We start from the raw sequence: 25,212 nt of genomic DNA on the forward strand, positions 1-25,212 counted from the left end.
TTTATTGTCATAATAAAATTAATATTTAAGTGGGGCTTCCATACAAAAAACGTGATTTTTTGCCGTTTTTTGCGTAATGGTACGGAACCCTCACTTTTCTGCTTCTGAATCTACTAGCGTCTGCCTGCAAATTCGTCTGCGTGGAAAGACGATGGTAATGATTGGTAAATACTATTTTATTTATACTTACCCAGGGCCCAAGACAATCTCCATACCAAATTTCATCTAAATCGGTTCAGCTGTTTAAGCGTAAATACATTTCAAACTGGTTATTTTCCAAAACTTCAGTGTAGGTAAGGAAGAATGCTATTTTGTTACACAGGCATCTGAACACAGCTTTTTTTTTTCAATAAAACAGACTGGTTTAATATAATCGAAAGACAAATTATTATAACATTTTTTATTATTCTTTCTATTTACAATACAAACCATAATTAAATAACAAAGTAGTTGGTTTCTAGTTAGTCTTCAGTTGATTTTATCTCTGGCGCAAATGTGTACCTGGAATGAAGTTAATAAAATAACAATAAAGTATAAACCAATCTCTATACATTTTTGACTCCGAAAAGCGGTCCGTATGACTGACACTTATCTCACTCATATACTACCTTCGAACAACGCCAGGAAAGGAGTCCGCTTTCGCACTATTTCCCCTCTGCCGAATGCTCAACTGGGCATGCACACAACTAGCGCAATGCGTGTTGTGTTGGTGTTGTGACTCATCCGTACACAAAAAGAGATCGAGGTGTGCAAGATTTGTCTTTGACGTAATGTCATTTTCTATGTATTTGTGTCGTCAGACTGGATTTTATATGTGGTGAGTGAGAAGTGCGACTGTGTGCACTTTTCCCCCGCAAAAAATGGCAGAACGATTTGTACGGTAAGATACCGCTTGGGCTCCTCCCTTCCGACGTGTCGGAAGCCGGTGTTGCTCGAATAATATTAAATTTGTATGTTTTTCTTGTAATTATCAACACATACCTCTAGACTCTCTCTGCTTTGGAACTTTTGAGTGCATATTAGACACAGAAATTCCACCGTAACTGCCTGAATATTTATTGATTCTGAAAAATTAAAAATACTGTCGAATTATTCAGAAAAAGGAGACATCAGAACTGTTGTTTTATATTTAACAATCTGGTTCACTATAAAACCAGATTGTCAGAGACTATACTCTGTATCTTTTATATTTAAATTAAAGTAAACAAATTATTTGTACATTTTCGGGTAGTTACGACATTTTTTGGTTAACCAACCAAATACAAAACCACGTGGATCTGTCACTGAACCACCTGACTTTAAACCTACATTATTTGATCATGTAATATTTTCATCTACCCTAAACTGGCTCAAGGAGTCATTTGACGGTAGATTTTGTTTACTTTTATTTAAATACCTAAAGATACAGACGCGCTGGTAAGCGCTGGTGGCCTAGCGGTGAGAGCGTGCGACTTGCAATCTGGGCCCAGTTTTATAAAGTTACAAGTTACAGGTTACAAGAGTACAGGCTACAGGCACCTGTAATGCACTGTGTACGGCTACAGGTGTTTTATAAATACACATAGATAATTACAGTTGTAAAGCACCACGGTCAATCTCGATTACATGTGAAATTTACAGGTGCGAAGGACATCACTATTTAAAAAAAATGTCTGTCATAGAATTCATAGATACTCTGTGCTCTACTAAATGCTGTGTTATTGTTTGCTGTTAAGTATTGGAAAAATGGCCAGAAATTAAGGAGAAATCGAGTGGTTGAGAGCGGTGTTTGATGCCAAGGATATACTTTTCGGGCCGTTTTCAGATTCAGATTAAGTTAGATTTAATGAAATATTTACCTAATAAGTAAATAAGTACTGTTTCACATTACAATGTATCGTTTCGGTAGTGGCTCAAAGATAAGTACGCTGTGTATCGAAAATTATGAATAGTACACTTTACCATAATGTGAATGCACTATACTTAAATCATTGACATATATATTACTTCGTAAGGACGCGGTTAACGAGCACTGAAAAGGGGGCCGCTACATGGGTGTGATAATCGCATTTATCACACCACGGCGCTCAGTCGTGTGGCGAGTTGCGCAGTAGAAAGTTGTCACGCAGCATAACATAAAAATGCCTCATTGCGTTGTAAAAGGGTGCAAAAACCATTACCGGAAGTGTAAGAAAAAAGATGGGATCTCATATCATCGGTAAGTAATTTCCAATTACGTTTATTTATTGCTTAAACCCAATTTTAAACGATAATTTTATTTCATTCTCACGCGCTACTGATGTTCGCTCGTACGTGACGTACGTCATAGCGCTAATACATTAACCTTGTAAGGACGTCATTTCTCTTTGGAAGTTATTATGAAGTAGAAATGCATAATGCGTAATTTGTATAGGTAAATTTACTTAAATATGATTAGTTGATTACCTACCGGATATAATTACTGAAATTAAAGTACCTATTGTCTGTTTTACAGAGTTTGTTCCCGTTTTGTTTTACATAATTATTAAAAACATTCAAAATAACAACATCAAGTATTTGTTATTGTTTTATTCGTTGACTTAGGGACCTATACGCACTTTAATTTCGGTATTTATATTAATTCTTGTCCGGTATAAGTTTTTAATTAAATGTAGGTAAAAAGCGCTAGAAACAAAGCGCGCATTTTCAAACACCGATTAATTCACATCGCTGTATTTATTACTTTTAATTGCCTACTTATATTTTTGCATCATGTTTGTATCGCTATATAGATTCCTTCTTTTTTACTCTACCTGTTTTGCAAGCAAGAAACTGATAGAAAAAGTTGTTCGCCGCATTTTACGCGCGAAAGCGCGGGATGTACTTATCGGACTGTAGCTAGTAGCTCGGCCAACTTGTTGACCTTGACAGAGCCGGCTTACACAGGGCGGCACACCGCACGGCGCGAATGTTTAAAATATTGCATTGCCGCTTGAGACGATAATGACATCACAAAATAACGTAGAATAACGGAAACTTAGAGGGATAAGTTCGCCTTTGTACTGCCTATCCTGCGCCATAAATTTGTGTTTTGTACAATAAAGAGTTTATACATACATACAATCTAAGATACATTTTTATGATTTTTAATATTATTCTGATTGACATTTGTATTTGAACTGATTATATACTTTACATTTAGTTAAATTTCATCCAATATTATGTAACAAATCTTGACATGTAATTAATTACCTTTAACAATAAAAATATTAATATGAATTTGTTTGAAATATTGCAGATTTCCTTTTGATCCAACACGAAATGAAATTTGGAGCCGTATTATTCGACGTCAACGTAATGACCCTTATTTTAAACCCGGACCACGGACTCATGCTATTCCATATTTTTCTACATTATTAGCAAATTATACACCAAAACCTTCCATTATCAAGAATTATTGATAGGTGAAACACTATGAAAATCCGTTCAGTAGCTTTTAAGTTTATCGCGAACATAAGTACAAACATTCAAACAGACAGACGCGGCGGGGTGCTTTGTTTTATAAGGTGTAGTAATGTCACATTACACCTACATTTAAATACAATACATATACACGTACATCTTAATACAATACATATCGTTTTAATTAAGCAAAAACTTATTCGACGCTCCTGTGATATAAACCGCGAATGAACTTAACAAGCCTTGTACGCCCATACAAAGTTATCGCGTCGAGCGTCGAGCGTCGAGCTCACGTAGTTGTACGCAGTGTGTAACAGATGGCGCTTTTTTGCTGACATGAAGATCGCAACAGGCAATTCGTATGCATGCGCTCATCCATAGTTTATATCTATGACTTAAATAAAGAGACGAATGCTAATAAATCAACGACAAATATCGGCACCAATCCCTTTCCGTTTCCTAGTAGATAAAATAAAACGAATCATCAATAAAATCAATATCAAACATATTGTCACTTCATTTCCTATTTACTAAGGACTGTATCGTTTATTATAAATACAACTTTACTTAGCCGTTTTTTCTGGTATTATATGTTTATTAAAAAATTACACATATAGTTTAATTAGTGCTTTAATAATAAGTAACATTTCGTCCTGGGAAATCACGTAAAGCATATGGTTTGGACAATATTTACCCAATCCTCCCGAGTAACTACAACGATTTTGGACAAATACTACAAGAAAATTTACGGTTTGCGAACAAGACGAGATATTACACAAAAAAAATCGTACTATGTAAACAGCAATTACATATGATTCGTAAAGCGAAACATCTGGGCATAGTCTAATCATTTCTTTTAGTTGGAAAAAAAGTTTTGGATCTGTGCTTGGTGGCCTTTTAGAGAATATGGCATGTTACTTACGACAACCCCGACTTTGGTATACAATATAACCATCATGGAGCGTTTCTATCGACCTGTTCTAGCCATGGTTCAACGCCATGAATGTCCGTTAGGCTTTGGATTTCGGTAGATTCTTTTAGCTGTTTCCCTCATTTCGCTGGCGTCAGAAATTGACGGGCATCCAAAATGTTGCATAAAAAGTCGTTTTCATGTAAAGATAAAAAATCACCACATTTATTCTGTGGATGTTCAATTGAGCAATCATGAAAAGGACACTTAGATGGCATATTTTGGCAGCATATTAACCTTTTGTTTCTTTAAATCGTACCAAGGAATCGGTGAAATAGTCTCAAATTAAGCTCGATAGGCTTGTCCAAATTACAATTGCTAGACGGTATTAAAATCATCATAAAGTCCCTAAAATAAAATAAATGTAAAACCTTCTTATATCAGATATGGCTTAAAAATACCCCCAGAGTATACCTTAAGAACATAGTAATACAAAATAATACACACGTCAACAGTTAGACCAGGTTTTATTTGTATTTATAATAAACGATACAGTCCTTATATATTTCAGATACATTAACAAAAACTGATAAGGTCAGTGCATGGAAAAGTATGCATGCCCTGGCGCAATCTTTGGCGTTAGTGCCTAACAATAAAGAGTACAGTTTAAAATCTCTCAGAAAACGAATAACTTTAATTAAACTTAAGAATTACGAGCAAAAGAGCGAATCAGACACACTACAAGTAGCTGCTGTTGTGCTGTTACAGGACTCAAGACGTATGTCAGTTTTTGTTACAAGTTTACCAATCTACACTTGTAATTTACAATATTTTTATAAAACGCTTGTTCGATTATGAGTTTAAAACTATTAATCTCCCATATTTTAGTCTATGGTTGAGCTACAGGCACTTGTACCTGTAACCTGTAAAATTGCAACACGGTACTTTTATAAAACGCAAATTGTAAAAAACGGAGGAAGTGTTGCCAGTAAACGCCTGTAAACTTGTAACTTGTAACTTTATAAAACTGGGCCCTGGAGGTCGCGGGTTCAAACCCCGGCTCGTACCAATGAGTTTTTCGGAACTTATGTAATATCATTTGATATTTACCAGTCGCTTTTCGGTGAAGGAAAACATCGTGAGGAAACCGGACTAATCCCAATAAGGCCTAGTTTACCCTCTGGGTTGGAAGGTTAGATGGCAGTCGCTTTCGTAAAAACTAGTGCCTACGTCAAATCATGGGATTAGTTGTCAAGCGGACCCCAGGCTCTCATGAGCCGTGGCGAAATGCCGGGATAACGCGAGGAAGAAGAAGAAGAGTGAACAGGCACCTTCTGGGCGAGCTCGCTCCATCGTAGGCCACGTCTACGCCTCGGCTAGTCTGTGGCCATGAGTAAGCCCATTCATAATATAAAAAAAAAAGAAAAAGACCTAAAGATACAGACTTATAGTAATTATTTACGTAATAAGAGGGGTGTAGTTGATGTAGGCTCCCCTCCCTAAATGGTCCCGTGAGCATTTTGGGTACGAAACCTTATAAAATTAAGGACCAAACTATACTTACCAGTCACCATTTCATTGTCCGTCAACATTTCTGTGTTTGGGCTGTCCATCTCCTTTTTGTGAAGCTTCATATGTGCATCCAGGAGTTTCTTACCTAAAAACAACGCATTTATTAGTAGGTAAGTAATTTCACATTTATGTTTTTTATTAGGGGTCCATCCATAAATTACGTCTCACGAATTAAATAAAAACAAATAAATAAAATATCAGGGGACATCTTACACAGAAAACCTAGCCCCAAACTAAGCAAAGCTTGTAATATGGGTGCTAGGCGACATTATACATATTTATATAGATATATACATACTATACATAGAAAACACCCATGACACAGGAACAAATATTTGTGTTAATCACACAAATGAATGCCCTTACCGGGTTTCGAACCCAGGACCATCCGCTTCACAGGCAAGGTCACTACCCACTAAGCCAGACCGGTCGTCGATTGAATTACTTAATAACTTTTTCTAGCACAAAGCATTAACGAAATGAAATACATAGATATTTTCATGGTTAGGGCTTGTGCACAAATCACGAGAGGTTCGATAGGGGGAGGGGGTTCACGAAAAAATCACGATAGATCACGTTGGGGGAGGGGAGTATAAGGAAACCTCACGTGTATTTTTCTACCGTGAAAGGAACAAAGAAAAAAACACCTACCACATGAGTAGATACTTTTTCTCGGTTTCGTTATACATTAATCTTCATTCTTCACTTCAATATAGCGAGTCTATTTAACGAAAATAGAAAAATAAACAAGATTCTCTATGTACAATACTATTTAAATATCTTAAAATTAGGTCGAATGAAAAAAATCAAAAAAATACACGTGAGGTTGTGTGGGGGGAGGCGGGGTAGGCAAAAACCTCACCAAATATCACCAAGGGGGAGGGAGGGATCAAAAAGTAGCCGAAAACACCTCGCGTGATTTGTGCACAACCCCTTACTAACCTCTAAATATTTCTCTACAGAACGGACACTCGTTAGCAGAGTGAGCGTTTACGTGGTGTCTCAGCAATGAATCTACGAACAAATACGTTACTTATTTACTCTTATTAGTGCCGAATTCACATGCTTAATCCTCATGCCGCCCAGTGTACATTAGAATGTACATACCGTTTGGATGGAATATCAACCTTAATATACTTAGCGTTTCATTTGTCTCGTAAAATTTTCGAACAAATGAAATTCAACTCAATTCAAAATATAACTAGATACAGATTAAATCTTCCTTAGGGTGGTATTCCATCTGTTCAATATGGGTCTCTATTGTTTCCCAAATTGTTTTAAGTCATAATATATTGTTTGTCCGAATTTTCGTTAGTCATAATTGGTTTTTCTCAGAAACGCGTAACTTTTCAGGATTGCCATAAAACAAACCTAACCTAACCTAACCTATCTATAGAATGACTTTACGAAAATCCTGAAAAGTTAACGGTTTCAGTTTTATGACCAACGATAATATGACAAACAATACATTATGACTTAAAACTTTATGGGAAACAAAGGGACCCCGTTCAATATACATATTGGTCCAATGTGTACTTGCGTCTCGCATTTTGCTTAATGAGAGACCGAGACGCAATGCACATGGGACAAAGAAATTGGACAGGTGGAATACCACCCTTCACCCTTAGCTAGAATTTGGATAAAAATAGGAAGGAGGCAAACGAGCAGACGAATCGCCTGATGGTATAGTTCGTAATTTTGGAACTGAGCCCGAGCTAATCCTATTGTCTATTGTTGAGTAAAACCGCTCGTGCCACATGCCACAACCACCTGCGTAATTCGGTTACTGAGTGCCGGCGAGTCGAACACTACAGATTACAGAACCAGTCTAAAATGTGCCATCGAGATGCGTAACAAAGGCGCGTTATCGGAGAGCGCACCTACACTGGTTTTTTGAGCGTTGGACTAGCCCGCGCTCAGGTGCCAAATAGAATGAGTATGACCCTTATTTGCAGGTAAGTAGCACGTGCGGTTTTACTTAACAATAGACAATAGGATTAGCCGCCGGGCTCTGTTAAACTACGCACTATAAGCGATTAGCGTCACCCATTGACACGCGTAACACGTTGTAAGGAAGGTTGTAAGTTCGTTGCCAGCCTTTAAGTTCGGAGTACGCTCTTTTCTTGAAGGTGGTTTTCGTGGGTTGTTATTATACCGGGTGTGGCCTGTAATATGAGCAAAAAATTTAACTGTAGGCTAAACTCCTCATACTGACCAACATTTGTTCAGCAACTTTTAAAAATAACTTGTGGTTTGATTTTTAATACACTTTAAAGTTTATTCCTAGACGCAATGTATTGCGATTTTTGTTATGTTTAAGGCTTAACAAGCAACGGCAATCACAATGATATGGCATGGCAATGGCGTCCATTGAAGGTAATATTTATTTTGTATGAAAAATAGGGAGTCAAAATACTTCATAATTTTTAAAAGTTGTTGAACAAAAGTTTATTTATTTATTTATTTATTTATCATTTATTTATTCATTGACAACTTACATTAACAGGTATACCAAACATGTAAGTTACAAACATAACAAATTATTGTATTACTATATACATGACTAATATCTACTAATACTAAACTATGACGGTATAGTCGTGGGTGTGGAGATCGACTCCAAATACCGAGTTGCGGTGGCTAAGAATCTCGGTTCCTCTTGTGAGAATATGTCCGTCAGGGGGTCGGATAGAAGAATATTATTTATGTGATTCAGTGCTACATACAGAGGGCTAGTGATTAAAGTTACTGTGTTGGTGCTGGGAATTATAAAAAGAGGTGTGGGGCGGGGTCGAAGAGTAGTTCTCACAAATGGCGTAGGTACTTTAAATGTCACATATTGCAGTAACCACGGATTTGTGATTGAACCACGTATTAATCTAATGAAGTATTTTATGGCTGCAAGTTGTCTCCGTATCTCAAGACTTTGATGACCGACCATTCCTAACACAAACTGCGTAGGATACATGTAGGGATAGTAACCATACTGTTTCCAATACAAGTATCTAACAAACGATTTCTGAACCTTTTCAATGAGAAGTACGTATTTTTTTTCGTGTGGACACCAGACAATATAGTTACTTTCCAACAGGCTACGTACAAAGGCATTATATAATAGAGTAATGACGTGGTGGTTATGAAAATATTTGGATTGACGTACTACGAAACCAAGAGCTTTTCGCGATTTTTTACAAATTTGAACTACATTTTTATTAAAAGTTATTTCAGTGTCACAGCATGTACCCAGGTCACGAATAGAGTTTACATTTTGTAGGATTTGGCCGTTTAATGTGTAGGATCTATCAATGGTCTGAGATGTTCTTGAATATGTCATAACTGCGCATTTACTTGAGTTAAGGTGTAAGCTATTAATGGCACCCCATCGATATACGCTATCGATATCCGTTTGGAGCTTACCTACATCACTTGGATTTTGTATGGGCATAGCGAGCTTAACGTCGTCAGCAAACATCAATATCATGGAATGTTTTATATATTCTGGAAGGTCGTTTATTGTTATTAAAAATAGTAAAGGTCCAAGACTGCTACCTTGACCAATGCCCGAAGTGACGGAGTACGTTTCTGATTTAGCTGTATTGTACACAATATATTGCTCGCGTCCAGATAGATAATTGGCGAAAAATGTTAATAATGATTCAGAAAAACCAGACCTGGCCATTTTCTGCAATAAAACATCACAGTCTATCCTATCAAAGGCCTTTCGGAAATCTAAATATATTACATCCACTTGCTTTTTTTCGTCTAACTGGTGGGTAGTGTATGTTACAAGGTTAAGAAGATTGGATGTGGTAGACCTATTTGGTAAAAATCCATGTTGTGAGTCAGTGAACCACCCCCGTAACTGCTGATATATTTTTTTGTATAGAACAGTTTCAAACACCTTGCCAAACACAGAAAGGACTGCTATCGGCCTGTAGTTATTGAAATCAGATTTAGAGCCACTTTTGTGAATCGGGAGGACTTTTGATATTTTCCAGAGCAAGGGATAAGTATTGGTTTTGATGGACAGATTAAAAATGTATGACAATGGTTTTATAAAAGCTTCGCAACAATCGCGCACTACATATTGTGGAATAAAGTCTGGGCCCTGAGTATTCTTAGGAGCTAGTCGTTTTATGGCTACACGTATATCATTGTCGTCAATATGGTCGATTGATATGAGTTGATGGGAGGTATCCCAGTGTTGAATAGCGGTGTGAACATTTAATGCAGGAGGATCAGGTAGGAATACGCTACTGAAATAATTCGAAAATTCTTTTGCTACTTGATCTGAAGTCATGTCGCCAAATATGGCTTGTTCATTGTTTTTTCTATGTTGTTTTACGTAAGACCAAAATGACTTAACGTCTCGTTTAATGTTTAATTGTATGCGTCTATTGTATATTTCAAAATCCCGTTCTAAATGTATTTTTGCTTGACGTCTATAGTATATAAAAAAGCCATAATCTAATTGATTGTTATTCAATTTATACCGCTTATGGTACTGATTTTTTAATTTATTTAATTTAATAGTTTCTGGTGTGAACCATACTGGATATCGGGCCTGAGGTATTTTATGCATTTTAAATGGCACAGAAGAAGCGATATTTTGATTAAGTATGTTGTAGAAAGTGGAAACTGCATCATTAACTTCATTTTTTAATTATTCCTATTTGCTCGTGTTACAGGCCACACCCGGTATGAAGTTGACAGCTTACATTTATGCAGAAAGCTCTTATCGCAGTCGCTGCACTTTAGTTGGGAGCGGGCATCATGCGTCTGCGCATGTTTTCTGAGGCTGGATTGTTGAGTGAACGTGCGGCCGCAAGTATTGCATTCGTAGGGTTTTTTATTTAAGCCGTGGCTCCTGTAAAGTTAAAGGACATACTTCGTCTACGTTGGATGATGATGATGATTGATTATGGTATGTCTTTCCTCAAACATCAAACTATCCCTATACCAAATTTCATTTAAATTAGTTCAGTGGTTTAAGCGTGAAAAGGTAACATACAGAGTTACTTTCCCATTTGAATATGGAAAATAAAAATATTTGTATTTGCATTTATAATATTAGTAGTGATAAAGTTTATTTTGCCCAGCAGTGGGACACTCCTACAGGCTAATTTAAAAAAAAGTTTATTTTAGTAAGAGGGCGAAATAAGGTCAAAAAATGTATACGACTACTACGCGGAAGAAATCGTGGCTAATTTTATACTCAAGCCGCCCAGATGTCAAAACTTGCCAATAAAAATGCAATTTTAATTTGTCAAAACAAAGATTCAAATTAGAATGGCACAGCAGACCTTTTTATAGGTCTCTGGGCGGCTAGAGGTTAAATATTTAATGAATATACTTACACCATGTGCACATTTAGAGTGGACGCCTCGGCGAACACTTTATGGCAGACCTCGCACCGGTGTCGGCCGCCGCGATGCCTCCTCAAGTGCTTGAACAGCGACGTCCGCCAACGGAACCTAGCTCCTGCGACAATATTGTTATTGGTGTAACGCCCTAATGTGGTATGACTATATAGTCATACCACATACATACAGGGTGTCCCAGAATTCGACGTCAAGCCGTAAACGGATGATAGACCAAGTCATAACAGTTATCATAAAAATACAAAAAAAAGATCCAACTCATGTTTTTTAAAAATTATGGGCACTTTAAAAATTCACTAAAAAATCCACACCCTGTAATGGTTCTTTAACTCTTGTTACTACAAATTCCATAATTTATTCTAATTTTTTTATTATTGTGTAATCTTGAATAATTACAGGGTGTGGATTTTTTAGTGAATTTTTAAAGTGACCATTTTTTTTAAAGAACATGAGTTGGATTTTTTTTTTAATTTTTATGATAACTATTATGACTTGGTCTATCATCCGTTTACGGCTTGACGTCGAATTCTGGGACACCCTGTAGTATTAGGGCGTCCGCAAACTCTTATATGTACATATACTTGTGGAAATTTGACCCATGCTGCCGTGACCCTGGGCCGAGTGGTTGTAGCCATCTGCCAAGATTGCAGAGTTCTGGGTGTTTTTTTTTATATATGACATTTTCCCAGTTTATTATTAAAAATATAATATATGTATACCTGTAGAAACGGCGGGTTGCTGGTTTGCCGACGCGAAACGTTTCACTCGTGATTTGGGACGTCGACTCAGACAGAAAGGGGAGGGTCCCCGCTCCGAGTCGTTCCTTGTGCAAAGGCTGTCCGTGGTGATCCAGCGTGGAAATGCTGCGAGCATCATGGGCACCTTTGCACCGGGAACGGCAGGGAGCGGTTTGTTTTCTTAAATTTATAGTTTTCATTTTTATTTGTAAGCCTTAGTTGAGTATGTTTTTTGTCATGTATGTAGAACTTTTAAGAATATATTTTTTTATATATGTATATTATTTAGCATGAATAGTATACATACCACATATATTACACAGTTGCGCGCAGGCGTCCAGGTCTTCCGAATTATTTTTAGGTCCAACCAAGTGTGTGGGTAAATGTACCTGTTAATAACAAAAATATTAAGGTCATAAATAATACTAACTCTATAAATTTATAGGGAAAACATGTTGTAGGTACCTATAATTCTCGCGTCGCATGATGGTCCCTATGTTAATTTAATCAAGCCTCTTTTGGTTGGGCATGATTCACAAAATTATTGGAGATAATATTAAATTTGAAATCAACCCAATTAAAAATACAACTAGATTCAAACTCCATGCTATAATTTAGTATGGTGGGTGGCACGAGGGTATTATTAGAGTTATACCAAGAAAAGTCTGCAGCGAATGATTTCATAGAAGTCTGACGTTTGACACTTGCACTGTGTGGGCTGTCAAAATCGCTGCAGACTTTTCTCGGTCTAACTCTACTCATCTTTGCCACTAACCTCAAAAGTCTCCTGGTTCTTTGAAGTATGTTCACACTGTGAACAGTGATAATCGTCTTCTTTATCAGAACCCTCACTATTCTCCGATTCCGATATTATAGGCGTGTTTTTTGCAGTATTTTTTTCTGAAATGTAATAATTAGAACTCAATCCTGTACCTATACATTACATATCAAACCCCATTTGTATTTCATTGAAAATCAGGGATGACAGTCAGAGAACCTTAATTTTGCCGATGGTGCCCACATTCATAATAATTTTCATAAAATCAAAAAAAAAATTCAAGAAATAGATATCCCTTGATCTCACAATAAAAAGAGCTGTGAATAATTTAAAACTTCGACTCATACCACAGAATAAACAATAGTACTAGGTACAGAAGGTTCACTTCTAACAAAACGCGTCTATTACGAGATACAAGCACAAGCGGTGCGCGGCAGTTACTACAGACACCAAAATTGGTGTGAGCCCCCTGTACTTGTAGCGACGCGACACAATAGTGGAGTGAGCCATGCCTGCCCATACTCACTTGGAATGAAATTTTGGTCAGTAGGCACTTTCTTCTGAATATAACCTTTCTCTGATGTAGTTTCTTCTGTCTTTTCTATTTCAGTGTATAATTTCTCTTTCCTTTGTTCCTTGTTTCCTGCTGAAGCTGATAGTCCCCCATTTTTTTCAGCTGTCTGAAAATGGTATAAGAATTTCAAATTCATATAGTACTACTAGGTACTCCTCATAAATATTTTCATGTATAAATGCCTAAATATCTTGCCCTTGTATTTTTGTTTTGGCTATATCACCCATAATTTATGTGCTTTGCCTTATGGTTGACTGGTAAAGAATGCCTTATGGCATTAATTCCGTCTTTTGTATATTAAGATTTTCTTTTCTAATTCTCAGTAACAGTATAATTAAAGGCTTGCTACACGGTCGCCGACAAGCCTTCTAACCGTCTGACCTTGGTCTGTCCTTGGTCAGTTTTGGGCAAATTTTGTTGGTAACAACTGTCTACACGGTCCGGGACCGCCGGCCAAGGCCACGCGGTCTGGGGGCTTGTCGGCGACCGTGTAGCAAGCCTTTTAGCATACAATTAAACAAATAAATAAATATTATGGGACAATGTTACACAAGTCATCCTAGTCCCACGATTAGGATGACTTGTGTAACATTGTCCCATAATATTTATTTATTAGACTTGTGTTGTGGGTAATTGGGTATACAATGATGATGATATATAGTGAGCTTGACAGAAAACGAGATGAGCTTATGGCTTGGCCGCCAACCTCAATTCCCTACAACTATGTAGGCGGTGCGCTGACGTGCCCAAAATGCGCTAGAGTATTTAGCAAGATAGGGTACGTGAGCCATGTAAGGGCGCACTAGAGTAGTGGTTCCTAACCTGGGGGTAATTAGCCCCGTGGGGGTAAAACTGGTATTTTACGGGGGTAATAAACTAAACTAACCTAATATAACAAACATACACGTTTTAGTTTTTATTACCATTGGGAGGAGGGGTAAAATCAGGCTCCCTAGTTAGTCATAGGGGTGACCGGACTGAAATGGTTAAGAACCAGTGCACTAGAGAGTGGAATAGCTACACTCTAATAACACAAGTTAAAAATTACCTACTCCAGGGCACACAGTTGCTGTGGCTGAAATTGGTCAAGAGAGTATCATCACATATATTTATTTATTTATTTATTTATATAGCCCTTTATTCTGAACATGATTGTTGGTTTTTAGTTTTGAATGTTTATATGAAGTCTCTTGGTTCAGTGTGCCTGTCGGCAAAGGCCTCCTCCAACTCCTTCCAGTATTTCCTCTCTCTTGCCACCCTTGTCCAGAGTGGTCCCACTGTGAGTATAATTTCGTCTTCCCATCGTGTTAATTGAGGGCCTTGCGATCTTGATCCATCTGTAGGGTGCCACATGAGAATTCTTTGGCTCCACTTCTCTGTTTTGCATCTTATAGTGTGGCCTGCCCACCTCCATTTTTGCCTGTCTATGTGGGTGAGGATGTCTGTCACTTTTGTTCTGGTTCTTATGTCAGAGCTGCGGTTTCTATCCTGTAATTTTACACCGAGCATGCTCCTCTCCATAGCTCTCTGGCACTTTGCAAGTTTATCTCGTTGTTTTTTAGTAAGAGACCAAGTTTCGCAGCCATAGGTTAGACATGGAAGCACACATGTGTTAAAAGTTTTGCTTTTTATCCGTATACCAAGGTTGCTTTTCATGATTTCTTTGAGTGACCAATATTTGCTCCAGCCGGATGCTATTCTTTTTTCAATTTCTTTATCCATTTGGTTCTTGAATGATATTATTTGACCTAGATATACATATTCTTCAACATAGTCCAGACTGAATCCATTAACTGCAATTTCTTGTCTCCTAGAATTTGTCATCAATTTAGTCTTGTCTGAGTTAAGCTCCAGTCCCACTGCCTCACTCTGTTTTGCTAGATCCAATAGCATGCATTCTAGTTCTTTTGGGTTTTCCTCAAACAAGACTATGTCGTCGGCAAACCTGAGGTGGTTTAGGCGTGTGCCATTTATGTTGAGGCCAAGGTGTTCCCATTCGAGTTTCCTGAAAATTTGTTCCAAGACAGCGGAGAATAACTTTGGTGATAGTGGGTCACCTTGCCTGACACCTCTTTGTATAGGGAAGTTTTTGCCAGTTGATTCTAGTCTAATTCTGCTTTTGCTGATTGTATATATCCTTCGGATAATTTCTACGTATACTTCGTGTACTCCTTGTTGTTTCAGGCTTGTCCATATACAGGTGTGGTTAAGGCTATCGAACGCTTTCGAGTAGTCGATAAATGCTATGAACAAAGGCTTTCGGAACTCTTTATACTCTTTCACACATCACATATATAATGATATAGATAATAGATATAGATAAATACTTAAATACATAGAAAACATTTGCTGTAGAATCTAGATTGGAATTAAAAACATCTTACTGTAGGCAGGGTCAATACAGACTTAGGCTAGGCTGTTAATATTAATACCTTTAATATTTCTTCTAAAACCTTGTGGCTTCTCATCACCATTGTGTAGAAAGTGTACGAAGTGCTCAGTCTGAGTACACATTGAGAACACATTTGCTGCGGATACCCATCATCCTGTACTATCTGAGGGATTGAAAATGAATTATGATTAAAATAAGGCATAGAATGCAGATACAACCAATAGATAACAGAATTGTGGTAAAAGGGTGCTACACAGGTGCTACAAAATTATGCCAAAGATTAATGAAATATGCTAAAAAAAATGCCAAAATGTCACTTGATATTAGACACTTAAAACACAAACATTTTTCAAATTTGCCGCCTTTTTCTACTGACAAGATATGCTTGACCAACTTTATATAGACCGTCGACGTCCATCCGTCCACAAAAGTCAAAATTCATATGAAAATATGAACCACATAAGGCGATGGTGCATATTGTTGCTGCCAAGTTGGTACAAACTTGGCATTGACTAAATTATGCTAAAAAATATGCCAGATGCTAAATGGAAAAATTTGGTGCCAAAGCGACTGAATATATGTCAGATCTGGCATCAATTATGCCAAGTTGGCAACACTGGTGCTACAATGCTATACTGGGTCAAAAATGCTCATCGTTGGAGTTATCTTATTATAGACAACTTATTAGAGTATGTACCTGAAAACTCATTAGTTTTGCAAGCATATCATTGAGACAAGCACCAAATATAGGTTTCATTGCATCCACCACCGCAAGACAGCAGCGACAACATCTGTTGAAGTCTTCCAAACGGATTTCCATCTCTTTCTGTAATATAAAATATCAAAAACCGGGCAAGTGCGAGTCGGACTCGCGCACGAAGGGTTCCGTACCATAATGCAAAAAAAACAAAAAAAAGCAAAAAAAAAACGGTCACCCATCCAAGTGCTGACCACTCCGGACGTTGCTTAACTTTGGTCAAAAATCACGTTTGTTGTATGGGAGCCCCATTTAAATCTTTATTTTATTCTGTTTTTAGTATTTGTTGTTATAGCGGCAACAGAAATACATCATCTGTGAAAATTTCAACTGTCTAGCTATCACGGTTCGTGAGATACAGCCTGGTGACAGACGGATGGACGGACGGACGGACGGACGGACGGACGGACGGACGGACAGCGGAGTCTTAGTAATAGGGTCCCGTTTTACCCTTTGGGTACGGAACCCTAAAAATGTTACTATAAAATTAAGACAATCTGTGAAATAGATTAAAGTGATAAAATGATAGGACAGTAAACAGTTATCCCTAGACTTGGTCAGTCAGGTAAATCTTACACTGTCATACAATGTTGTACTAAGTTGCAAACCAATTATTATTTATTCTAATTTGGCTTTTAATTACACTAACAAATCGAATTCCAGACGAGAATTCATCACCATCATGCAATAGACATTGACAGTTGACAGTGACATGACATCAGCTGCGTTTAGAAATCACAACACGGCTTCTAGCGTTCAAAAACCTTTAAACGTTTGAACCAAGTTTGAACGGGGCAGAACAAAGTCCCTTTCAAACAAAGAATATAATACTCACTAGGAGAAGAACGGTAACTCCATACAAAAAAATGTCCCCAACCGTTTATACGTTTATACTAGTGGCGCCGTCTTTGTGTACCAATGGAACTAAAGTTGACAACCGGTTTAGCCTGGCGGGTATTGGTAGGTAGTAATAATTCTGTTGATAAACATATTTGTTATCTTCATATCACGAAATATATGCAAGATGCAAATATTACCCCTTGTTTGTGGTATTATCAATTGATTTAAATAAAAGGCATGTTTATGTTTATAACATTATATATATTATTTATTAAAAAATGTTTTACATATAAAAATATACACTGAAAACTGGCAACTGGCAACTTAATAAAAAAATAGACATTAATATAGCGCATTCACAAAGTTTTCAGTACCTTTTATACAAATAACATTAGGCATGCCTACCTATTACACTTTACACACAGATACACTACACTTTACACACGGCATTTTACACAGATTTCCAACTTGTATTCATACATTTCTTCACGGTTAATTAATACGCTTTCCAGATGCGTTATGACTCGGTTCCTTCTGAACCCACTAAAGTTGTAAATTTCACTCTGGCTGCTTCAACAGCCGTTGCTCCGCATTTAGCACATTTTCTATGTGCATTGTTGTAATCCATGTAGGTACAGACTTACAGTCTTAAGTGGTACGTAGCGGTACACGTTGTATGTATTATTTAAAGAGTTAATAAATAAAATTTTCGTTATGAACTTTAACCACAGCAGTTGGACAGAGTCATTGACAAATATATTTTTTATTATGGTGGGTAGACGTACCTACCCTCCATATATTTTATGAACATTGATAAAGACAGTTGGAAGCAAATATTCATTATAAAACTTAATCGCATGTAATTAAGTTTTAAGCGTTTTAAGTCCCGTTTTATGATTAATATTGTATAAAATTCGTGATAATTTAAATCAGAGTTGGGAGCAATGTTGCTGTAGAAAAATGTTTTTATTTTTATTACTCGCAACTTTTTCCCGGAGGCCAACGCACACATAGAAGCTTAAGGCGCACACATGCGCAATTATTTGGGGACATAACTTTCTTAGGAAGTGAACAGGCCTTGCTTTCAAACATATTCATATAAAGCCCCCTCCAGACTATGCGCGTGAATCGCGGGCGAAGCCGCGAACGCGAGTGTGGAGTCCTGAACGCAGACCTGCGAAATCGACTCCACACTCGCGTTCGCGGCTTCGCCCGCGATTCACGCGCATAGTCTGGAGGGGGCTTAAGAAAACGGGACGACACTACAGTATTACCACTTTTTAATTTCTACTCTTTTTTGTCACACTGTAAAGTAAGTTTAACATATAAAGATGGGTACCATGGATCTCTGACCACGCTAAAGGCCCCTGTACTCACTGGGCCAGTGTGGGCCAGTCTGGGGGACCCATTTATGCGTTAGAGGGAGCAAGTGATATTGCTATCTCATTCTACCGCATGGGTGCGTCCCTTGGACTGGCCGGCGCTGGCCCAGTGTGTACCGGGGCCTTTACTTTTCACAAACTTGGCATTAAGAACGCATACATAGACTTTTATATTTTGTCTCCGTAGCAAACTCTGTAAAGTCACTATCAAAAGAATGACAGTCTGGCACTTGTCACATTCTTGTTGTCTTTAATAAATAATTTATGAGAATGCGTAAAATCATGGGAAATAAATAGACCATACAAATTCCAAAAATATCCAATACAAAATCTGGACCTCCATTTACTACATCAAGTCAATGGATTTAGATGATGCTATTACCATCACACCATTAGAAATCGATGGTAAACGTTGGTATGTGATGATCGGTTGGCTTGCAAATTCATTCAAACTAAATCTATATCATTCAGATGTTGTATGGAAAGGCAAATTTTCTTACAACAGACTAGCGACCTTCAGTAAAAATTTTAACATGACCGAGGAGTATTATTCCAGCATAAAGCGATGTTTATCTGAACAGAGAAAAGATTACCACTATGAACTTAAGGACGGGTTTTTCTATTGGAAACAAAAAATTCCAAACGGACTCAAACAATATAATCGAAATGGAACGATAATTCGAGGATTCATGCCAGTTGAATTGCATACCTCTTCAAACAATACTCGTCCAGATTTAATAGAAGTTCTTTTGACTTTAAATAACCAACTAAAATATAAAGTAAATAAACTCAAAACTGAGTATAAAACAGTTAAATCAGACTATGAAACGTGCTTAAAAGACACTCAAGAATTTTTTAATTTAAAAATTGAGATGGAGAAAGCACTTTGTAGTAAATTTTTAAATACAATCCGTGTTAAAAAATCTAAAATGGACTCATTCAAGACTTCGAACGCAGTGTGCGCTGACACCAAACTATTTATTAATCGTTTGAGTAAGATTTATCCACACAGGATTAAGGATTGATCTTCATAAAAGCATTAGGTAATTTACAAAGATGTGAAAAATACTTTATAAAAAGTATTTAAATACAAATACTTCCTTTATAATACTATTTCAAATGCAAAATACAAAATACCTATAGTTTTTGAATTTGTATTTAAATACTAAATACGAAATAGGTATTTTGAAAATACTTTTTAAAAATACAAATACTTTGCGATAAAAGGTACTCTGAGTAGTGAATACCTAGTCTGAATTAAAAAGTATTACTCAGAATTTCCGAGTTAAAAAGACTCTCTTTATTCTTTGAAATTAATCCTCTATCTAAAGTGCAAATTTCTAGTTGTTTGCTCATAATATTAACCGGTCGGATGTTTTAACGGCCAACTTTTAAAGCATTAATTTGTAATGTTTCACATATCACAGCTAGTATAATGCCTCTCGTTAGTGTGATGAAAACGTCTCGTTTGTGTTTCACCAGGGCAGAAAAGTTTGTTCTCCTCTCGTGTGTTGAAACCCTCGCAACACTCAAGATTCCACTTTTTTAACCACTCGCTACGCTTGTGGTCATGTGCGACGTTACTAAACAGATTCAAAAGTTCCATGTTAAAAGAATGAGAGAGTTGCCAGGATTGTAACATCAAAAGAGATTGTAACTCCTAAGTACCTACATTACCTACCTACTATAAAGTATTGTGTATTTTTAAAATAGAAAATAGGTCCCAAAAACTATTTCAAATAAAATATAAAATAGTTTTCTTCAAAAAGTATTTAAATACAAAATAGGTATTTTGCATTTTGTATTTGCATTTTAAATACAAGTATTTCAAATAAGTCACATCTCTGGTAATTTAAGCATATTGTACAATCGGTATTCAAAACTTAAATCACGTCCACACTAGTAAGGATTGAGACTGTTAAAATGCGATAAAAAATATGGTAACTTCTTATCGTTAAAGTCCTCATTTCCAACGGAAAGCGTTAGTTTTTGCACAAAAGCTTTCTTTAGTGTTCATGTAATATATACATTACCACAGGGTCATTCTAACTCGAGAGGCTGACAAATGGCGCTCGGAGTTTTAACATTAAACCCTGGCAAAGAAATTACAGTACTGACACTGATTCGATCGGGAAATTTAATCAGATTGGCGAAAAATTGACTAGTCTGGATACACCTTTAGAAGTCAGACTAGAGTACACAAATTGTTGTACAGGCTCAAACAGGCAGACTACATACAATGGGCGTTATTGAGCAAAATTACAAGTAGGTATATATAACTGCAGTTTACTTGGTAATTCGAAATGGGTAAAGTCGTGGAACATAACTTTAAAATGTACCAATTCATTAACGGGAAATAAAAACTGTAGTTTGCTATAGCAAATTTCTGTTTTGTAACGGCTTTTTTCTGTATTTTGTAACGGGTATTGTATGCGAAGTTTTTTTAATGTCTAATAAAGGATACTTTATTAACACAGGTTTTTTTTCATATTTTATGAATATTATACGTGTTTCTTACTTTGATGTGGTGAAAAATGTTGTTTCACTTGGTAGCAAAGTTTGTTTTTTAACCCTCATGCTTTGAAACCCTCACAACGCTCAAAATTCCACTTATGGAACTAGCCCCTACATTTGTTTTTCAATTTTGGAATCTCTTGCTTGCTCGGTTGTCTAACTTATTTATTTAAACTATTGCACAGTAAAAATTGTACAAAAGGCGAACTTAATGCTAGAAGGCATTCTCTACCAGTTAACCATCGGGCTAAACTTATCAAGTTATCAATATCAGGACAAGAAGTTAAACGACAATTTTACGCCTTTTCTACTGACAAATTCCTTTGTTCCACCCAGACAACTAAGTTTGATAACTGGTTAACTAGACTCACTATTTCATCCGCGGAGATAACCAGTTATGTGAGTGGAATTCTAATTCCATTTTCTTAACCGAATTTAGCTACTAGTTGCCTAGGGGGAAAGTACTTATCTTCCGCGAAGAAAACTAGTTGTCTGAGTGGAATTGTTCTTCCACGTTCGTAACCGAGTGTGATAAGGTGTAGTTGTCCAGGGGGAACGTACTTTCCGCGTAAAAAACTGGTTAACAACGCATGGACTAAGATGCTAAGATGTCCTTGAACATAACCGAGAACCAAAACCTATACTTTGCTAAAGATAGATGTGGGATAGTAGAAACATATCGATGCTATATACCTCAACTAACTCAACGTCGTATATAATAAGGATTGCTCCTGCTTACCCGGGAATTATAGTCTTGCAAACACAACTTGTCAGTCAGTAAGAACCAGGAAAATAATACTCATCTGGGTCATCCCTATCTTTTGGGTGCTAGTACCAAGCTGATTTTCTGTCTTTTTTTTAAATGATGTCCGGGCCTGACTATATTAAATATCGGATGCCATTTATCGAACCGTCTGTAGAGGCCTTAAGAGGTTAAATAAGTATTATGTCAATGTCACTGTCAATAGTGTCAATCATTCAATCAATCACATGCAAACTTTTTTCATAATAATAGTACTACTAAAATAAAATGTTATAAAAATGGATCAAAATGAACGAAATAATGCATTCGTTACAAAATTATACATAAACGGTCAAAATATTTACATAAAAGTGTCGTGGAAAGATAACGAAAACGACGTTTTTCGCTTAAAACTGTACGAAGGAGAACGCACTTGGTCCGGCCGGTTTTCTGTCGAGTTTGCTGAGGAATACAGGCAGTATTTTGACGAAACTAAACCAGAATACTTGAAAAATGTTGAGCAGAGTTTAAAAGGTGACAGCGATGATTTTACCTACGCTTTTAGTGAGACCGGCGATAATGAGGCAACATTCGTTTGGAAGAAGAAATATATAGGTTCTACTGCAACTAGAATCCACGGATCGGTGTCCTTGAAACTGGATGAGCCTGAATCCAAAGACGTTTTGATAGATTTCTTATTGGATGAAAATAAGAGTTTACAGCAAGCCTTGTCGGATTTTAATGAGAGGACCAACATATTGACCGGGGAGCTAAATAAATGCAAGCAGGAAATGGAGAAGTATGTAGACATCAAGACCACTTTAGAGTCTGTATTGTATGGGAAGTTTGTTCAGATATTGAATACTAAGAAGAGGAGAATTGAGCTACTTGAAGAAAATATACAGAAGTTCACTCAAGGAAAGAATGTTTAAACTACATATAAATTTCAATGACTATTATTTGTGATCTCTTTAACTATAAACTGATTATGAGTTACTAGAAAATTACTGGAGTGTCCCACAGTCATAAATATGCTTATATAAATTTGATTAATTATTATTATTAAATTCTAAATTACTAACCTACATTCATCGACTTATATTACTTTGTTACCTGCCTTAGGGGTTGTGCACAAATCACGCGAGGTTCGACAGGGGGAGGGGGGGGTCATGAAAAAATCACGATAGATCACGTTGGGGGAGGGGGGGTATAAGGAAACCTCACGTGTATTTTTCTACAGTGAACGAAACTAAGAAAAAAAAACCTACCACATGAGTAGATAATTTTTCTCGGTTTCGTTAAACATAAACCTTCACTCTGCACTTCAAAATAGCGAGTTTATTTAACGAAAATAGAAAAATAAGCAAGGTTTTCTATATAAAATACTATTTATCTTAAAATTAGGTTGAATAAAAAATTTCAAAAAAATACACGTGAGGTTGTCTGGGGGAGGGGGGTAGCCAAAAACCTCACCAAATATCACCAAGGGGAGGGGGGGTCAAAAAGTAGCCGAAAACACCTCGCGTGATTTGTGCACAACCCCTTACAGGCACTATGAAGTGGAGCTAGTTTGTTGGTGCACAACTTGCATTTGCACATGTTCACTTGGCATTATTATAAACCCTATCTAACTTTTGGAATCTCCGCCGACATCTGTATAGACTAAACTGTATTATTCCGACTTCTTCAGTAAAGGAATAGTCAATAGATTTTTGTTATTCAGATCTACGATTTGTTGACTATTGTTGATTAAATAGTAACATTCATCAAAGATGTTATGTTACCTAATGTAAAAAAGGTCATTTAATCAGTGTGTTATAATTTTTTTCTTATATTTTCCTTGTACGCGGATCCGCACTCCGGCATACGAAGGCTTAAGAAACATTTTGGTGATATGTAAATAATAAATTAACTGGTAATACAAATAAATTATTTTCTAACTTTTTCTACTTGTCTTTTTAATAAAATAGAACAGGTTTTGTTTACACCTTTTTCCCATTAAGATTTTCTTGTGCTATTCAAATATTAACACCTCCACTATGGCAAATGGAGTTGGCCGGTCGAAGTACTAAGCAGATGGCGCCAGCATAGCTTGCCCTGTCAATCCCTAGAATTGTGCCAAATTTTTGTTTACTTAATAGAATTTTATGCCAGCCCTTTAAGCCAGATCTCATAGAAAAAGGGGCAAGCTATGATGGCGCCATATATGCAAACCTTAGACAGTTGCCAATCCCATTAGTGTAACTTGTAATTAACCATATTTAGCATGGGGTCTTTAGCACAGGTATGACCATCAGGCTGCGGATTGGATGCACGGATGCGACATTCAAACAACCAATAATATTGTCAATAATTTATTCACTGAATATAAAACTTGAACTTAATCACGGGTTAGTAGCTACGTCCGAAGAGCGTGATCATCTTAGGCTTGTTATTGCACGCCGGGTGTATGCAGCGGTCGGCCGCGGTGAGCGCGCGCGGCTGCTGGAAGGGGATGCAGAGCGACTTGGCGCCCATGGCCGGGGCCTTCACGTCCGTGGTCGAGTCGTCATCCGTCCTGTCAAATAAATTTGTAATTGTGAGACTGGGACTAGGTAATCATTCTCGCGTTCCACCGTAGTGGTTTTAGAACAATTAAGCGGTATCCAGACGGAATGACCAAATCGACCGATTTGATCAGAAATCAAATTTTTGTCAATCTCCAATTTTAGATTTATGGTGATATTAGAGCCCTCCAAATTGAAAAAATGCCCCAGAACAAAAATACTGGCGTCACAAATTGGTATTCTTGCGTCCGCACCTCATTTTATCGCTAATATCGGTCATTATCGGCGGTTGGATTCGGCGAGCCAAATTGGCGTTTGCGTCCCGCACGTCCTGATTCGATCGGGAAATTTAATCAGATTGGCGAAAAATTGACTAGTCTGGATACACCTTTAGAAGTCAGACTAGAGTACACAAATTGTTGTACAGGCTCAAACAGGCAGACTACATACATCGCGAATATATCAATGCTGAATCGTGGCTGTAGCGATGCAGGAGGCCAGGAGGTAACGATCGTTTGCGCTTCGCCATCGAATCGCTTTGTCTCTCTAACACTCTTCCATATTAGTGTGACAGTGACAGTTGCTTTTCGTTCGCTACGTACGTAACGTTAGCAATATCGCGATACTAACGATAGGTACACAAGGGTACACATGAGTCGCTTAACTT

The 25,212-nt window shown here is 37.1% G+C and overlaps 4 protein-coding genes across 6 annotated transcripts in view; 2 read left to right on the top strand and 2 right to left on the bottom strand.

The window, feature by feature from the left end:
* Positions 1-385: 385 nt before the first annotated feature.
* LOC134673249 (zinc finger protein 846-like) lies at positions 386-17,208 on the bottom strand. Its single transcript, XM_063531212.1, has 12 exons — positions 17,098-17,208; positions 16,462-16,590; positions 15,805-15,927; positions 13,325-13,478; positions 12,796-12,920; positions 12,328-12,409; positions 11,260-11,383; positions 10,621-10,769; positions 6,845-6,916; positions 5,895-5,987; positions 982-1,064; positions 386-501 (listed from the first exon to the last, which is right to left on the bottom strand). The coding sequence occupies exons 2-12, from the start codon at positions 16,582-16,584 to the stop codon at positions 469-471; spliced, it is 1,161 nt and encodes a 386-aa protein (XP_063387282.1). The 5' UTR covers positions 16,585-16,590; positions 17,098-17,208; the 3' UTR covers positions 386-468.
* Positions 17,209-18,940: 1,732 nt separating this feature from the next.
* On the top strand, positions 18,941-19,768 carry LOC134673285 (uncharacterized). Its single transcript, XM_063531249.1, has one exon. The coding sequence runs from the start codon at positions 19,103-19,105 to the stop codon at positions 19,766-19,768; it is 666 nt and encodes a 221-aa protein (XP_063387319.1). The 5' UTR covers positions 18,941-19,102.
* Positions 19,769-22,235: 2,467 nt separating this feature from the next.
* Positions 22,236-25,212, top strand: part of LOC134673254 (DNA repair protein XRCC4-like) — a 161,831-nt gene continuing 158,854 nt past the window's right edge. Inside the window, exon 1 of the mRNA XM_063531218.1 lies at positions 22,236-22,991. Coding sequence (XP_063387288.1) covers positions 22,299-22,931 — 633 coding nt within the window. The 5' untranslated portion in view covers positions 22,236-22,298 and the 3' untranslated portion in view covers positions 22,932-22,991. The remainder of the gene's footprint in view (positions 22,992-25,212) is intronic.
* Positions 24,338-25,212, bottom strand: part of LOC134673236 (bifunctional glutamate/proline--tRNA ligase) — a 74,685-nt gene continuing 73,810 nt past the window's right edge. For all 3 annotated transcript variants that reach the window (XM_063531189.1, XM_063531187.1, XM_063531188.1), the window contains one exon: positions 24,338-24,556. In XM_063531189.1, coding sequence (XP_063387259.1) covers positions 24,391-24,556 — 166 coding nt within the window. In that variant the 3' untranslated portion in view covers positions 24,338-24,390. The remainder of the gene's footprint in view (positions 24,557-25,212) is intronic.

The sequence above is a fragment of the Cydia fagiglandana genome, chromosome 18 (genome assembly GCF_963556715.1).
Source record: "Cydia fagiglandana chromosome 18, ilCydFagi1.1, whole genome shotgun sequence".
Classification (NCBI taxonomy): domain Eukaryota; kingdom Metazoa; phylum Arthropoda; class Insecta; order Lepidoptera; family Tortricidae; genus Cydia; species Cydia fagiglandana.

Excerpts from the sequence above, each read along its gene's own strand:
- LOC134673249 (XM_063531212.1), bottom strand. The coding sequence starts at position 16,584 with ATGGAAATCCGTTTGGAAGACTTCAACAGATGTTGTCGCTGCTGTCTT. Across the intron at positions 15,928-16,461 it reads CAAAACTAATGAGTTTTCAG|ATAGTACAGGATGATGGGTA; the intron begins GTACATACTCTA and ends TCAATCCCTCAG. Across the intron at positions 5,988-6,844 it reads CTGTAGAGAAATATTTAGAG|GTAAGAAACTCCTGGATGCA; the intron begins GTTAGTAAGGGG and ends CGTTGTTTTTAG.
- LOC134673285 (XM_063531249.1), top strand. The coding sequence starts at position 19,103 with ATGGATTTAGATGATGCTATTACCATCACACCATTAGAAATCGATGGT.